This window comes from Stegostoma tigrinum, chromosome 2 (assembly GCF_030684315.1).
Source record: "Stegostoma tigrinum isolate sSteTig4 chromosome 2, sSteTig4.hap1, whole genome shotgun sequence".
Lineage (NCBI taxonomy): Eukaryota > Metazoa > Chordata > Chondrichthyes > Orectolobiformes > Stegostomatidae > Stegostoma > Stegostoma tigrinum.
Genome location: NC_081355.1, coordinates 111,969,538 through 111,985,738, shown reverse-complemented (window position 1 = coordinate 111,985,738; position 16,201 = coordinate 111,969,538). Strand labels below are relative to the sequence as shown.

The following is a 16,201-nucleotide window of genomic DNA, read 5'->3' as shown; positions in this document are numbered from 1 at the left end:
CAGGCAACTGAAAGAACAGGGACATTTCTGCAGCAGAATGGCTCTGCAAAGCAGTCACCCAGCTGCTAACAGTTCTGGTAAAGAGTCACTGGACTTGAAATGTTAACTCTGCTTTCTTCCCACAGACCTGCTGAGTTTTGCCAGCAATTTCTCTTTGCTTAACTGAGGACCCTTCTGCAAGAAAGTTTCAACAGAGCTATGTCAAAGAAAGGGATGGGAGTTATTCCTGGCATCCTGACCAACATTTATCCCATGACCAACATCACAAAGGTAATTGATGGTCTGGTCTTTATCACATTGTGTGTGGGAGTCTGCCAAGTGCAAATTAACTGCTGCAGCTCCTCCATCACAGCAGTGATTACATGCCCAAAAAACACACAATTGTAAGTTTGAAAGCAAATCACCACTATCAGTGGACGTAAAAAGCACAATACAAATTAAAATCATTTTCTTCAATTTCTGGATTTTATGCCACGGTGTAAAATCAAACACTAGCTTTCTGGATTACCATCCAAACCTCTGGAGAATAGCTAGTAAAGGAACCATTAATGTCATCTCCAATAGTTTATGAGCAACCCTATGGACTATATGTTTCTCTCTGGATCTACTTCAAGGTTTGTCATTATTTTATGATGCTTTCAAATGTACTTAAATGTTAAAGCAATTTTATGAAAATGAAAGAAACAGAAATTGGTGGTAAAAAACTTCAAGTCTGGCATCATCTGTGCGAAGAAAGCAGAATTGATGTTTCAAGTCCAATAATTCTACATCAGAACTGATAGTACCTAGGTAAAGGTGGCAATTATGGGTTGGGGAGGAGGAGAAAGAACAGAGCAATGAGTGCATAGCTGGAGATGGAATTGGAGAATCCCTCCTTTTTTGATTTTGGTAAGCAAACCAAGGAAATATTGATAAATAGACAATGACAGAAGAACAGAGGAAGAACTGACAAAGGAGCCAAGAATAGGACTGAATGGGCAGGCGGTACTGAAAGCAATCCATGGGATGCAATCATATGCCCCAGTGGGTTAGATTAGGTGTTGCGCTCTACTAGCAGGCAACTGCAAGTTCTAAGTCATTCGCATGGACAAAATGTACATATTCTGCAAATCTGTTGTACAGTAGGCATTTTATCTCCCCGGTGTAGAGGAAACCATATGGTCAACACTGAATACTCTAGACTAGATTGAGTGTTTCACCTGGAAGGTTTAACTGGGCCTTGGATTGGGGGGGGGGGGGGGGGGGGGGCAGCGAAAGAGGTGGGTGAGTAAACAGGCAAGTATTGCATCTTGTGATTACATAGGAAGGTGCCAAACGGGTCTTGGGATTGGAGGAGAAGTGAACAAAGGTGTCCCAGAGGGAATGGGCCCTATGGAATGCTGACAAAGGAGAGGAAAGGAAAGGAATATGAGATTGGTCTTAGAATCCTGTTGAAGGTGACCGAATTGGTGGCTTACAATCTTTTGGACGCGGAGGCTGATGGAGTGGTGAGTGAGGACCAATTGCCCCTTTGTTCGTTGAGAGGGGGGAAAATGGGCAAGGGCAGAAGTGCAGGAGATGGGACAATGATGGCTAATGGCCCTGTCAACAACGGTAACGGGTAATCCACAGTTGAGGAAAACTGCAGACATATCCGAGTCCCAGACCCTTGCAGAAGGGGACTTCAAAACAGATGCGACTGAGACACAAACTGAGAGAATGAAATGGAGTCTTTACAGGAAGCAGGGCAGGAGGATGCATAGTCCAGGTAGCTGTGGGAATCAGTGGAATTGTAATGGATATCGGTGACCAGACTATCCCCAGAAACGGAAACAAAGATGGCAAAGAAGGTAAGAGAGGAATGAGAGATGGACCAGGTGGAGTTGAGGACAGGAGGCAGTGTCTGAGAGGTGCTGCTCTGCCTCAGCAATGCAGTCTGCCAGACAATACCGTCACCACCTTTGTCAGCACGCTTCATGACACAGTTGGATCGGAGAGCATGAAGTACAGTCAGTTCAGTGGGAGATACGTTTCAGAGAGCCAATGCCATGTTGCAAGTCTACAGTGAACAGGTCGAGTAAGAGTAAAGGCCAGGAGTGGGGAGATCCAGGTGGAAACAGTGTTGGTTGTAGGTAAAGGGGTCTGCGGAATGGGGAGGTGACTCCTGTCCAGGGAACCGGCACGGAGACGGAGACAGGTGGTGACAGATCGTGTTAAGCTAACACTCTGCTAACTTCTCCATTCAACGGATCACAAGCCCCCATTTCCCGGCATCCAATGGGATGCCACAATCAGATACATGTTCTCGACCCCTACTGTATCAGCATTCTGCAAATATCGCTCCTGCCAGAACACTGTGACCCACTCTTCTACCATTCTCAACACTACCTCACACACCCACAACCCTTCCCATGCAATTGCACAAGGTATAACACACCACTTATTTTTACCCTTCCTCCCTCAAGATCCAAGGCTCCACACACACCTTCTGGGTGAAGCCACAATTTACTGCACTTCATTCAATCTAGTCTACTGTATTTGCTCCCCACAGGATGGTCTCTGCTACACTGGGGAGATGAAACACAGACTGGTGATCGCTTTGCAGAATACTTATGCTCCATCTGTAAAGACAGCCCCAAGATTCCAGTTGCCTGCCACTTCAATGCGCTGTGCCCATGTCAACATCTCTGTTGTAGGCCTCCTACAGTTTTCTAATGAACCTTAGTGCAAGTCTGTTTGGGAACCCTACAGTGTTTATAACTCAACAAGGAGTTCAATAACTTCAGAGTCTGATCCCATCTTTCTTGGACAGTCAACCCTATTCTCACCCACTCTCAGACCTATCACCACATGACCTGGATAGCCAACAGCACAGCCTGCTCATTCTTTTTTACTGTCAGCTCTTTTTATCACTCATTCAACTTCCTTTCTGTCCTGATCTACTATTAATCAGCTCATTTGCCTACTCCTTTCATATCTTTCTCTGGGATCCCTGGCCTATCCACTCATCTCTCCCCCCTACATACACAGCCCAAACCTTGTCTCCAGCATAAATACTACTTTCTTCAAGCTATGAGTTCAGAGGACAAGAAACATTAACCCTTCTTTCTCCTCAGATGCTGCCAGATCTGCTGAGTTTCACCAGCAATTTCTACTTTTGTTTCAGATCTGCAGCATTCACACTTGTTTTATTTAAGTAATTGTATGGATTATCTACTAATTTGCAAATTTCCACCTGCGAGCTTGTGTAAATTTCATTTTTACACAAATCATGGATCAAGATTAATCAGAAAATCATGACAGATGTTTTCAGAACATAAACAAATTTAAAAGTGTGAAACCCACATTTTTAACTGCAAAACACAGTGCACAAGGCTAAGTTTAATTGATCGACATTAAAACTGAACAAAAAAATTCAAATTAAGCTTGAGGTGTAAATCAAGCAACAGCAGCATATAATGGAGCATTCTAAATTCAGGTAGATGCATTAAAACAAAGCTTTCTAGATCCTTGAATATTGCTGAGTGAACTGATGGCATAAGTTACTATACCTGTACAATCTCGCCAATTTGGTTTGTCAGATTTGAACAGGAAATTCTTTAGAAGATACGCCTGCAAATATTACCACAATAAATTAAAACAAATTTGTGCTAGAGGTGAATATACAATAGGCAATGCAATGCAAGGCTAACTTTCATTTAGATTACAGTGAAACCTGTTTAATCTGTTCAGGGGTGGTACCCATCTCCTTTAAATCTGCTGTCAGTGTGGAATTGAGGGTTTCTGACAATGCTGCAAGCTATTGCTGCATCTCAAAACTTAATTCCCTCTTCAAAAGTCTCTGAAGGTCTTCCAAATCTGTTCAGCTTTCTTGCGTCTCTACACTTTATATCTTTCAATCAGAATTCCAATCCACTATAGTACTGAAACACTCGTATCCTTACATACAGATAAGGAAGGACACCACTTTGATTGGGACAACACATCCATCCTAGGACAAGCCAAACAGAGACATGAACGAGAATTCCTAGAAGCATGGCATTCCAACCGGAACTCCATCAACAAACACATTGATTTGGAGCCAATCTACCATCCCCTGAGAAAAAGAACAGGAAATGACATCACCAACCCAAGGAAACCTAACCAGATAAATAGAAAGCGGGACAGAACACCAGCGCTTCGGAGGCTCACTGATGATGTTACCGAGAATGGCGACGAAATGTCTGAAAACTAACCTTCCAGCTCAGTGAGCAAACTCACATCCAGAACCTGAGCTACAAATCTTCTCAAAACTCGCTAGTACTGAAACAGTTCAGTCACAAATGACATTGTCTGATTCCTGCCTGCAGCCTCTGACAGTAATTGACTGCACCATTCACTTCCAATGCCTCTTTACTTTTGTCAAGCTGTTGGGAAGTTGCTATCAAGGTTACGTTCTCACCTACCCAATCAGAGTCATTACCTTTTGTACTTCCCAAGGATGCATGTTTGATCCTCTTCTGTTTCTCAGCTACAAGCTGTCCCTTGGTGACTTCAGCTGACAGTGGTGTTATTTTTCACATGCATGCTAACTCACTACCACATCTCCTGGCTGGCTGTCAGGCTGTTTACCTAGCATTCAGTACTAGATGAGCATAGATTTCCACCAATTAAATAGGTGACCGAAGCCACTGTTTTCAGATCTGGCTCCAAACTCAAATCCCTAACTACCTACTTTTGGCAACAGTCTAAAATTAAGCCAGATTATCTGCAATCTTGGTGTCACAGTTATTGCTGAGCGGAATTTCTGGTCTTCTCTTTGTGCTATCACAGACCAAATAATCCTCCAGTTCTGTGCATCCCTACTTTTAAATGGTCCATCACTGGTGGCTATGTCTTTAAATGTTTGGGTGCCCAAGGTCTAGAATGTAACTCCTGCGTCTCTCCACCTTGGCTCTCTCAATAAGTGTACCTCAAACAAACTTTTGCTCATTTCACCTAATATTCTGGCCTGGTCTCTACATTGTTTCATAACAGTCCCCAGAATTACCATGAAACATTTTATTATGCTGTAGGCATTATACAGCTAGTTAATCAATGAAATGCTAGAACAATGAAGTCAAGGCAAATAAAGCTATATTAATGATTGGCAACAATATTCCCCTATTAAGATCAGTAGAAACTTAGGAGCAATGGGCGATCTATCAAAGACCAAAACTAATCGGAATCAATCACTTGAGAAAGTGAAACATTTTAAAAGTCAAGATAGAAGGAACACTGTTCCAAAAGCATCATTTAAAGCCATAAACAAATAGATGTGTCCACTCTAAAGACTTTATAGAGGTTTATAAAATCATGAAGGGGATAGATAAGGTGAATAGCAAGGGTCTTTGCCCTAGGGTGGGGTAGTTCAAACTGGGGGGCTTCTTTTTTAAAGGTGAAAGGAGAAAGTTTTAAAAAGGACATGAGATGCATTTTTTCCTTTTTGGAGTGTGGTTTGTGTATGGAATGAACTGCCAGAAGAAGCAGTTGATGCAGGTACAGTGACAACGTTTAAAATACATGTGAATAAGTACAGGAAAGGTTCAGAGGGACCTGGGCCAAATGCAGGCAAGTGGGACTAGTTTAGTTTGGGAACATGGTCAGAGAGGAGTAGTTGGACAGAAGCTTCTATTTCTATACTGTATAACTGTGACTCTATAACAATTGCAAGTTAACAAGGAAGCTTTGTGATGCAGTGGTAGTGTCCCCACCACTGGGCTAAGAATTCTACGTTGAAGTTCAACCTCAGGGCTTGTCTGATGGTCATAAAAGATGGGCAATGTGGCTAAAAATAGGTGGCAACTAGTCAGCTAGATGAGTAATCTAGGACAATAGCTACAGCACCACAGATTCTCCATATTTGAGAACTCCACCCTCTTACAATATCCACCATTCTTGACACACGCAATTCTAACGTCACCAATTCACCATCAGGTCAAATTTCCAGCAACACAATGAAATCAATAAGCTGTATAATACCTGAACAGGTGCAATCACTGCACAAGGACCTCCTTCAAATTGTTCTAAAGCTGTGGATTCTGATTGACTTAAAACAAATCCTGCAAAGGAAAATTGAAATGCTTAATAAAAATTGACATTTGTGACAAATTCTATGCTTTATCAGTTAATGACCACAGGCTTATAGTGGGGCAGCATGGTAGCGCAATGGTTAGCACTGCTGCCTCACCAAGCCAGGGACCTTAGGTGACTGTGCAGAGTTTGCTCATTCCCTCTGTGTCTGCATGGATTTGCTCCCACAGTCACAAAGATGTGCAGGTTGACTGGACTGGCCATATTAAATTGCCCACAGTGTCTGGGAACGTGCAGGCTGGGTGGATTTGCCTTGGGGTGTGGACTCGATGGGCCGAATGACCGGCTTCCACACAGTAGGGATTTATGATTCTACAGCAGTCATATACATGGAGCTCATATATATGGATGCTGCCTAACTCACTGATTTTCAGCATTTTTAAAAATTTTCAGTAAAAATTCCAGAATCTGCAGTAAATTGCTCCGCATATTTTTTCATTGGAGAAAAGGGGGAGGAGAGGAGACCTAATTGAGGTATACAAGATAATGAGAGGCATAGATAGAGTTGATAGCCAGAGACTATTTCCCAGGGCAGAAATGGCTAACACGAGGGGTCATAGTTTTAAGCTGGCTGGAGGAAAGTATAGAGGGGATGTCAGAGGTGGGTTCTTTACACAGAGTTGAGAGAGCATGGAATGCGTTGCCAGCAGCAGTTGTGGAAGCAAGGTCATTGGGGTCATTTAAGAGACTACTGGACATGTATATGGTCACAGAAATTTGAGGGTGCATACATGAGGATCAATGGTCGGCACAACATCGTGGGCTGAAGGGCCTGTTCTGTGCTGTACTGTTCTATGTTGTACTGTTCTATGTTCTATATCCATGGAATGCCAGTTTGATTCTAGGCTGATTCCCAAGATTTCTGATGTCAGCCATAATAACTGTAAAGATCAAACTGGCCCTCAGCATCACTAGGCAAGCAATTCATTAATTTGCATTTGCGTAAACAAAAGTATCACAGAACATCACTCTTTGAGCACAGTGTAAGACTGACCAAGCACATTCATAGAATGTAGAGTAGTACAGCACAGTACAGGCCCTTTGGCCCACGATGTTTGCTGACCTATTATCATAATTTAAGATCAACCTGCATACCCTACATTATACTATCATTCGTGTGCCTCTCTAAGAATCACTTAAATGTCCCTAAAGTATCTGACTCCACTACCACCGCTGGCAGCGCATTCCAGGCACCCGCCACGGTGTAAAGAACCTACTTCTGTCATCTCCCCTATTCCTTCCTCCAATCACCTTAAAATTATGCCCCCTCATAATAGTCATTTCCGCCCCAGGAAAAAGTCTCTGCCCATCCACTATCTATGCCTCATCATCTTGTACGCCGCGATCAAGTCACTTCTCATCCTTCTTCACTCCAATGAAAAAAGCTCTAGCTCCTTCAACCTCTCCTCATTAGATGTGCCCTGCAGTCTAGCCAGCATCCTGGTAAATCTCCTCAGCACTCTCTCTAAAGCTTCCACATCCTTCCTATAATGAGGCAACCAAAACTGAACACAAGATTCCATGTGTGGTCTCACCAGGGTTCTACAGAGCTGCAGCGTAACCTCATGGCTCTTAAACTCAATTACCCTGCCAATGAAAGCCAACACACCATAGGCAAACTTACTAACCCACCCTTCCAAGTCCTTATCCAAGTCATTTTATAAAAAGATCACAAAGAGGTCCCAGAACAGATCCCTGCAGAACACCGCTGGTCATCATGCTCCAGGCTGAATTCTTTCCATCCACTACCACCATCTGTCTTCTATTGGACAGCCAATTCTGTATCCAGGCAGCCAAATTTCCCTGAATCCCATATGTCCTTACTTTCTGAATGAGCCTACCATGGGGAACATCAAGTGCCTTGCTAAACTCCATATGTACCACATCCACTGCTCTACCTTCAATGTGTTTTGTCACATCCTCAAATAATTCAATAAGGCTTGAGCCGCGACCTGCCCCTCATAAAGCCATGCTGACTATTTCGTATCAAACTGTGCTTTTCCAAATACTCACAAATAGTATCTCTCAGCATCCTCTCCAGTAATTTGCCCACCACACAGAAGACAGACGGACTAGTCTGTAGTTCCCAGGATTATCCACGTTCCTCTTCTTGAACCAAGAGAATAACATTTACTGACCTCCAATCATCTGGTACTCCAGTGGACAGTGAGGACGCAAACATCATCGGCAAAGGGGCAGTAATCTCTTCCCTTGCTTACTGTAGCAATCTTGGGTATATCCCATCTGACCCAGAGGACTTATCTATCCCCATGTTTTTCAAAATTTCTTGCACATCCTCCTTCCTAACATCAACCTGTTCCAGCATATCTGGCTGTTTCATACTGTCCTCAAACGTCAAGGTCTCTCTCACTGGTGAATACTGAAGCAAAGTATTCGTTAACGACCTCCCCTACTTCCTCCAACTCCACACAGAGTTTCCTCCACTATCCCTGACTGGCCCTGCCCTCACTCTGGCCACCTTCGTGTTCCTCATAAGTATAGCATGTCCACGGGTTTTCCTTAATCCTATCCACCAAGACATTTTCATACCTCCTTCTCGCTCTCCTAAGTCCATTCTTCAGTGCCTTCCTGGCTACCTTATAGCCCTCTAGAGTCCTGTGAAATTCTTGCTTCCTCAACCTTATGTAAGGCTCTTTCTTCCTCTTGATGAGATATCTTGTCATCCAAGGTTCCTTCACCTCACCATCCCTTCCTTTCCTCAGTGGGACTAACCTATCCAGTATTTGTACCAAGTGGTCACTAAAACGACCTCCACATTTCTATCGTGCATTTCCCTGAGAACATCTGTTCCCAATTTACACTTCACAGTTCCTGCCAAATAGTATTATAATTCCCACTCCTCCAATTAAATACTTTCCCATACAGTCTGCTCCTTACCCTCTCCACGACTACAGTAAAGGTTAGGGAGTTGTGATCACTGTCACTAAAATGTTCTCCCATTGAGAGATCTGACATCTGGCCTGGTTTGTTGCCAAGCAGCAAATCCAATATGTCCTTCCCTCTAGTTGGCCTATCCACATATTGAGTCAGAAATCCTTCCTGGACACACTTGGCAGAATCTGTGCCATCCAAACTATCTGCACTTAGGAGATTCCAGTCTATATTAGGGAAGCTGAAGTCACTCATGGCATCAACCCTATTACTTCTAAATCTTTCCAAAATCTGCTCCTCAGTCTCTGTTGCTATTGGGGGGTTTACAGAAAACTCCCAATAAAGTGATTGCTCCTTTCCTGTTTCTGACTTCCACCCATGCTGACTCAGTAGACAAACCATCCTCCACGTCCTCCCTTTCTGCAGCTGTGATACTATCGCCGATTAGCAACGCCACTCCCCCCATGTCTTTTACCTCCCTCCCTATTTCTTTTGAAACAACTATACCCCGGAACATCCAACCTTTCCTGCCTCTGTGTTATCCAAGTCTCTCAAATGGCCACAACAGAGTAGCTCCAAGCACTGATCCATGCTCTTAGGTTTATCACCCTTATTCCTGGCACTTCTTACGTTAAAAAGGACACACTTCAACCTGCCACACTGACTGAAACTTTGCCCTATCAACTGTCTATCCTTCCTCAGACTCTCTGCATGCTGTATCTGCCTGTACACCAGCTAGCCCATCCTTTGATCCATAGCTCAGGTTCCCACCCCCTGCCAAACTAGTTTAAACCCTCCCGAAGAGCTCAAGCAAACCTCCCGCTCAGGATATTGGTCCCCCTCCAGTTCAGGTGCAACCCATCCTTCCTGTACAGGTCCCAACTTCCCCAGAATGTATCCCAATGATCCACATATCTAATTAGTAAGCTAAGGATTATTACTGGTGCCACAGCTGGTGAGGCTAGGAATAGAGAGCAAGTGCAGCTGAACACATAGCTACAGAGCCGGAGTAGGAGGGAGGGCTTCAGATATGTGGATCATTGGGGTACTACTCTGTTCATCCTGGCTTTTAGTTTGTAACTTAACTCCCTACATTCACTTTTCAGGACTTCATCCCTTTTCCTAGCTATGTCACTGGTACCAACGTGTACCACAACTTCTGGCTGCTCACCTTCCCGCTTAAGAATCCTGTAGGGCTTGACACAAGACATCCCTGACCCTGGCCCAGGAGGCAACATAATATCTGGGAGTCTTGCTCGGTACCACAGAATCTCCTGTCTGTTCCCCTCATCATTAACTCTCCTATCACAATCACTCTTCTATTCTCCCACTGACCTTCTGGAGCCACAGGCCTGGCTGCTATGGCTTTCCCCTGGTAGGTTCCTTCCACCGCCCCCCCACCAAACAGTATCCAAAGCAATGTGCTTATTATTGAGGGGAATGGCCATTGGGGATCCCAGCACAGTCTGCTTATTCCCTTTTCCTCTCCTGACAGTCACCCAGCTACCTTTTTCCTGTAAGGTCTGTGTGACAGCCTCTCTATAACTCCTATCTATCACCCCCTCAGCCTGGAGTTCATCCAGCTCCAGCTCCCTAATGCGGTCAATAACTCAAAGTATTCCCAAAATAGTGATCAGAGATAATGGGAACTGCAGATGCTGGAGAATCCGAGATAACGAAGTGTGGAGCTGGATGACCACAGCAGGCCAAGCAGCATCTTAGGAGCACAAAAGCTGAGGTTTCAGGCCTAGATTCTGAAATAAATAGAGAGAGGGGGAGGCGGACCAAAGATGGATACAGGAGTGCAGTGGGAAGAGAATCCTGCAGCCCAATGGTGTCAATGTGGATTTCACCAGCTTCAAAGTTTCCCCTCCTCCCAATGCATCCCAAAATCAGCCCAGATCATCACCACCTCCCGACCCTGTTCTTCCTCTCCACTATCCATTCCTCCCACCTCAAACCGCACCTCCATTTCCTACCTACTAACCTCATCCCACCCTCTTGACCTGTTCATCCTCCCCGGACTGACCAATCCCCTCCCCACCTATCTTCTCTTCTATCCTTCTTCAAATCTGCCTCCCCCTCTTTCCCTATTTATTTCAGAATCCTCTCCCCATCCCCCTTGTCTGGTCAAGGGTTTAGGACCGAAACGTCAGCTTTCAAGCTCCTAAGATGCTGCTTGGCCTGCTGTGTTCATCCAGCTCCACACTTTGTTATCTCGTATTCCCAAAACAGTCAGCTACATTTAAGGTACAGTCACTGTTGTAATTTAAAATATGCCAAGATTAATAGCAATGTGGCAACAACCAGTTCAATAGTATTAGTTGATAAATTATGCAAACTACCCTCATCTTCATCAATAACATTGGTCATAAAACAATCTCTCACAGAGGGAGCATCTTTGTTTAATATTTCATCCAAATGATGGCCTTTAGTGTTGCTCTAGAGTGTACGCTGAAATTTCTGCAAGGCATGTTGAACCCAGAAGCTAATGACTCCAACATGATGGTTGACAAGCCAGTGAAGTTTAACGGGGGGTGGGGGGGCGGCAGGCAGGACAGGGTGGGGAGGTGCATGGTATGCAGTGGGGATGATGTACAAGGTGGGACCAGGTGTGTGTGTGCGCGTACATGTGTATGTGTGTGCGTGCGTGTACACATGCAGGGTAGGACCGGGGGTTAGTGTGTGCGCGTGGACGCGCAGGATTGGGGGGCGCAGGGGGCGGGGAGAGGTGCGGGGGGTGGGGAGAGGGGGGGGGCGAGAGGTGCGGGGTGGGGGGTGGGGGGGGGGCCCCCCGAGAGGTGCGGGGTGGGGAGTGGGGGGGGGGGGGGGGGGCGCCGAGAGGTGCGGGGTGGGGAGTGGGGGGGCCCCGAGAGGTGCGGGGTGGGGAGTGGGGAGTGGGGGGGGGGGGCCGAGAGGTGCGGGGTGGGGAGTGGGGGGGGGGGGGGGGGGCCGAGAGGTGCGGGGTGGGGAGTGGGGGGGGGGGGGCCCGAGAGGTGCGGGGTGGGGGGCCGAGAGGTGCGGGGTGGGGAGTGGGGGCCCGAGAGGTGCGGGGTGGGGGGCCGAGAGGTGCGGGGTGGGGAGTGGGGGGGGGGGGGGCCCGAGAGGTGCGGGGTGGGGGGCCGAGAGGTGCGGGGTGGGGAGTGGGAGGGGGGCCGAGAGGTGCGGGGTGGGGGGCCGAGAGGTGCGGGGTGGGGAGTGGGAGGGGGGCCGAGAGGTGCGGGGTGGGGAGTGGGGGGGGGGGGCCCCGAGAGGTGCGGGGTGGGGGGCCGAGAGGTGCGGGGTGGGGAGTGGGGGGGGGGGGGCCCCGAGAGGTGCGGGGTGGGGGGCCGAGAGGTGCGGGGTGGGGAGTGGGAGGGGGGCCGAGAGGTGCGGGGTGGGGAGTGGGGGGGGGGGGCCCGAGAGGTGCGGGGTGGGGGGCCGAGAGGTGCGGGGGGGGGAGTGGGAGGGGGGCCGAGAGGTGCGGGGTGGGGAGTGGGGGGGGGGGGGGCCCGAGAGGTGCGGGGTGGGGGGCCGAGAGGTGCGGGGTGGGGAGTGGGGGGGGGGGGGGGGCCCGAGAGGTGCGGGGTGGGGGGCCGAGAGGTGCGGGGTGGGGAGTGGGAGGGGGGCCGAGAGGTGCGGGGTGGGGAGTGGGGGGTGGGGGGGGCCCGAGAGGTGCGGGGTGGGGGGCCGAGAGGTGCGGGGTGGGGAGTGGGAGGGGGCCGAGAGGTGCGGGGTGGGGAGTGGGGGGGGGGGGGGGGCCCGAGAGGTGCGGGGTGGGGGGCCGAGAGGTGCGGGGTGGGGAGTGGGAGGGGGGCCGAGAGGTGCGGGGTGGGGAGTGGGGGGGGGGGGGGCCCCGAGAGGTGCGGGGTGGGGAGTGGGAGGGGGGCCGAGAGGTGCGGGGTGGGGAGTGGGGGGGGGGGGGGGGCCCGAGAGGTGCGGGGTGGGGGGCCGAGAGGTGCGGGGTGGGGAGTGGGGGGGGGGGGGGCCCCGAGAGGTGCGGGGTGGGGGGCCGAGAGGTGGGGAGTGGGGGGGGGGGGGGGGCCCGAGAGGTGCGGGGTGGGGGGCCGAGAGGTGCGGGGTGGGGAGTGGGAGGGGGGGGGGGCCCCGAGAGGTGCGGGGTGGGGAGTGGGGGGGGGGGGGGGGCCCCGAGAGGTGCGGGGTGGGGAGTGGGGGGGGGGGGGGCCCCGAGAGGTGCGGGGTGGGGAGTGGGGGGGGGGGGGGCCCCGAGAGGTGCGGGGTGGGGAGTGGGGGGGGCCCGAGAGGTGCGGGGTGGGGAGTGGGGGGGGCCCGAGAGGTGCGGGGTGGGGAGTGGGGGGCCCCGAGAGGTGCGGGGTGGGGAGTGGGGGGGCCCCGAGAGGTGCGGGGTGGGGAGTGGGGGGGGGGGGGGGGCCCGAGAGGTGGGGGGTGGGGAGTGGGAGGGGGGCCGAGAGGTGCGGGGTGGGGAGTGGGGGGGGGGGGGGGCCCCGAGAGGTGCGGGGTGGGGAGTGGGGGGGGGGGGGGGCCCCGAGAGGTGCGGGGTGGGGAGTGGGGGGGGCCCGAGAGGTGCGGGGTGGGGAGTGGGGGGCCCCGAGAGGTGCGGGGTGGGGAGTGGGGGGGCCCCGAGAGGTGCGGGGTGGGGAGTGGGGGGGGGGGGGGGGCCCGAGAGGTGGGGGGTGGGGAGTGGGAGGGGGGCCGAGAGGTGCGGGGTGGGGAGTGGGAGGGGGGCCGAGAGGTGCGGGGTGGGGAGTGGGAGGGGGGCCGAGAGGTGCGGGGTGGGGAGTGGGAGGGGGGCCGAGAGGTGCGGGGTGGGGAGTGGGAGGGGGGCCGAGAGGTGCGGGGTGGGGAGTGGGAGGGGGGCCGAGAGGTGCGGGGTGGGGAGTGGGAGGGGGGCCGAGAGGTGCGGGGTGGGGAGTGGGAGGGGGGCCGAGAGGTGCGGGGTGGGGAGTGGGAGGGGGGCCGAGAGGTGCGGGGTGGGGAGTGGGAGGGGGGCCGAGAGGTGCGGGGTGGGGAGTGGGAGGGGGGCCGAGAGGTGCGGGGTGGGGAGTGGGAGGGGGGCCGAGAGGTGCGGGGTGGGGAGTGGGAGGGGGGCCGAGAGGTGCGGGGTGGGGAGTGGGAGGGGGGCCGAGAGGTGCGGGGTGGGGAGTGGGAGGGGGGCCGAGAGGTGCGGGGTGGGGAGTGGGAGGGGGGCCGAGAGGTGCGGGGTGGGGAGTGGGAGGGGGGCCGAGAGGTGCGGGGTGGGGAGTGGGAGGGGGGCCGAGAGGTGCGGGGTGGGGAGTGGGAGGGGGGCCGAGAGGTGCGGGGTGGGGAGTGGGAGGGGGGCCGAGAGGTGCGGGGTGGGGAGTGGGAGGGGGGCCGAGAGGTGCGGGGTGGGGAGTGGGAGGGGGGCCGAGAGGTGCGGGGTGGGGAGTGGGAGGGGGGCCGAGAGGTGCGGGGTGGGGAGTGGGAGGGGGGCCGAGAGGTGCGGGGTGGGGAGTGGGAGGGGGGCCGAGAGGTGCGGGGTGGGGAGTGGGAGGGGGGCCGAGAGGTGCGGGGTGGGGAGTGGGAGGGGGGCCGAGAGGTGCGGGGTGGGGAGTGGGAGGGGGGCCGAGAGGTGCGGGGTGGGGAGTGGGAGGGGGGCCGAGAGGTGCGGGGTGGGGAGTGGGAGGGGGGCCGAGAGGTGCGGGGTGGGGAGTGGGAGGGGGGCCGAGAGGTGCGGGGTGGGGAGTGGGAGGGGGGCCGAGAGGTGCGGGGTGGGGAGTGGGAGGGGGGCCGAGAGGTGCGGGGTGGGGAGTGGGAGGGGGGCCGAGAGGTGCGGGGTGGGGAGTGGGAGGGGGGCCGAGAGGTGCGGGGTGGGGAGTGGGAGGGGGGCCGAGAGGTGCGGGGTGGGGAGTGGGAGGGGGGCCGAGAGGTGCGGGGTGGGGAGTGGGAGAAAGAGCTGCGGGGTGGGGAGTGGGAGAAAGAGCTGCGGGGTGGGGAGTGGGAGAAAGAGGTGCGGGGTGGGGAGTGGGAGAAAGAGGTGCGGGGTGGGGAGTGGGAGAAAGAGGTGCGGGGTGGGGAGTGGGAGAAAGAGGTGCGGGGTGGGGAGTGGGAGAAAGAGGTGCGGGGTGGGGAGTGGGAGAAAGAGGTGCGGGGTGGGGAGTGGGAGAAAGAGGTGCGGGGTGGGGAGTGGGAGAAAGAGGTGCGGGGTGGGGAGTGGGAGAAAGAGGTGCGGGGTGGGGAGTGGGAGAAAGAGGTGCGGGGTGGGGAGTGGGAGAAAGAGGTGCGGGGTGGGGAATGGGAGAAAGAGGTGCGGGGTGGGGAGTGGGAGAAAGAGGTGCGGGGTGGGGAGTGGGAGAAAGAGGTGGGGGGGGGGAGAAAGAGGTGCGGGGTGGGGAGTGGGAGAAAGAGGTGCGGGGTGGGGAGTGGGAGAAAGAGGTGGGGGGGGGAGAAAGAGGTGCGGGGTGGGGGGGGGGAGAAAGAGGTGCGGGGTGGGGGGGGGGGAAAGAGGTGCGGGGTGGGGGGGGAAAAAGAGGTGCGGGGTGGGGGGGGAAAAAGAGGTGCGGGGTGGGGGGGAAAAAAGAGGTGCGGGGTGGGGGGGGAAAAAGAGGTGCGGGGTGGGGGGGGAAAAAGAGGTGCGGGGTGGGGGAGAAGAGGTGCGGGGTGGTGGGGGGAGAAGAGGTGCAGGGTGGGGGTGGAGGTGGGGGGAGAAGAGGTGCAGGGTGGGGCTGGCCCCTACCTTGGGTCCATCTGCGGAAGACGGAATCAGACAGGGCGCTGTTCGGGCGTTTCCCCCACACCAGCTCCGCCAGCTCGATGTTATACATGTCCCGGCCGCTGTGCGGAGCCACCGCCTCCGCCTCTTCTTCCTCCCCCGTGCCGTCCCCGTCCTCTCGGTAACCCGCTCCCGGCCGGTTTCTCCCTCAGGCTCCGACCGACATCTTGCAGCTCGGTAACATCCAGGAACCTCTTCCCAATAGAACCGGAACTGACAGAAATGCCGCATGCGCCTGAGACGGCCAATCATGGCCAGGGTGCGAGCGCCCCAGCTGGCGTAGGATTAAACAGCTCCTACCTACACCTCCACTGTCGTAAAGTGCAGGGAGATGTGTCCGCTAATGTCCCATCTCCAAAGACAGATTTGGTGCTTGTTTTTTGGATCTGGTAGTCATAAATTTTCAGCCGTATTGAAAGCTTGGCAAAGATCAAAAATGTTTGTAGACGTTCTTGGCTGTGAAAGAGATAGGGTCTTTTCATTTGCTCTGATGGCTATTCTTGAAATTGCATTAACAAGATAGAGTCA

General features: G+C 53.0%; 1 protein-coding gene across 8 annotated transcripts in view; it reads right to left on the bottom strand.

Annotated features, from left to right (window-relative positions):
• mindy3 (MINDY lysine 48 deubiquitinase 3) overlaps positions 1-15,892 on the bottom strand; it is a 134,197-nt gene extending 118,305 nt beyond the window's left edge. For 6 of the 8 annotated variants that reach the window (XR_007250520.2, XR_007250521.1, XM_048561947.2 and 3 more), the window contains exons 1-3: positions 15,638-15,892; positions 5,980-6,059; positions 3,531-3,591 (exon numbers count right to left, since the gene is read on the bottom strand). Coding sequence is in view for 4 of the 8 variants with exons in the window: in XM_048561947.2 (XP_048417904.1) it covers positions 3,531-3,591; positions 5,980-6,059; positions 15,638-15,725 (229 nt within the window). In the remaining 4 variants the exon portion in view is untranslated. Of the gene's footprint in view, positions 1-3,530; positions 3,592-5,979; positions 6,060-15,637 lie in introns of those variants that run through there. The other 2 variants (XM_059638545.1, XM_059638546.1) reach the window with 2 other exon arrangements.
• Between the last annotated feature and the right edge of the window lie 309 nt (positions 15,893-16,201).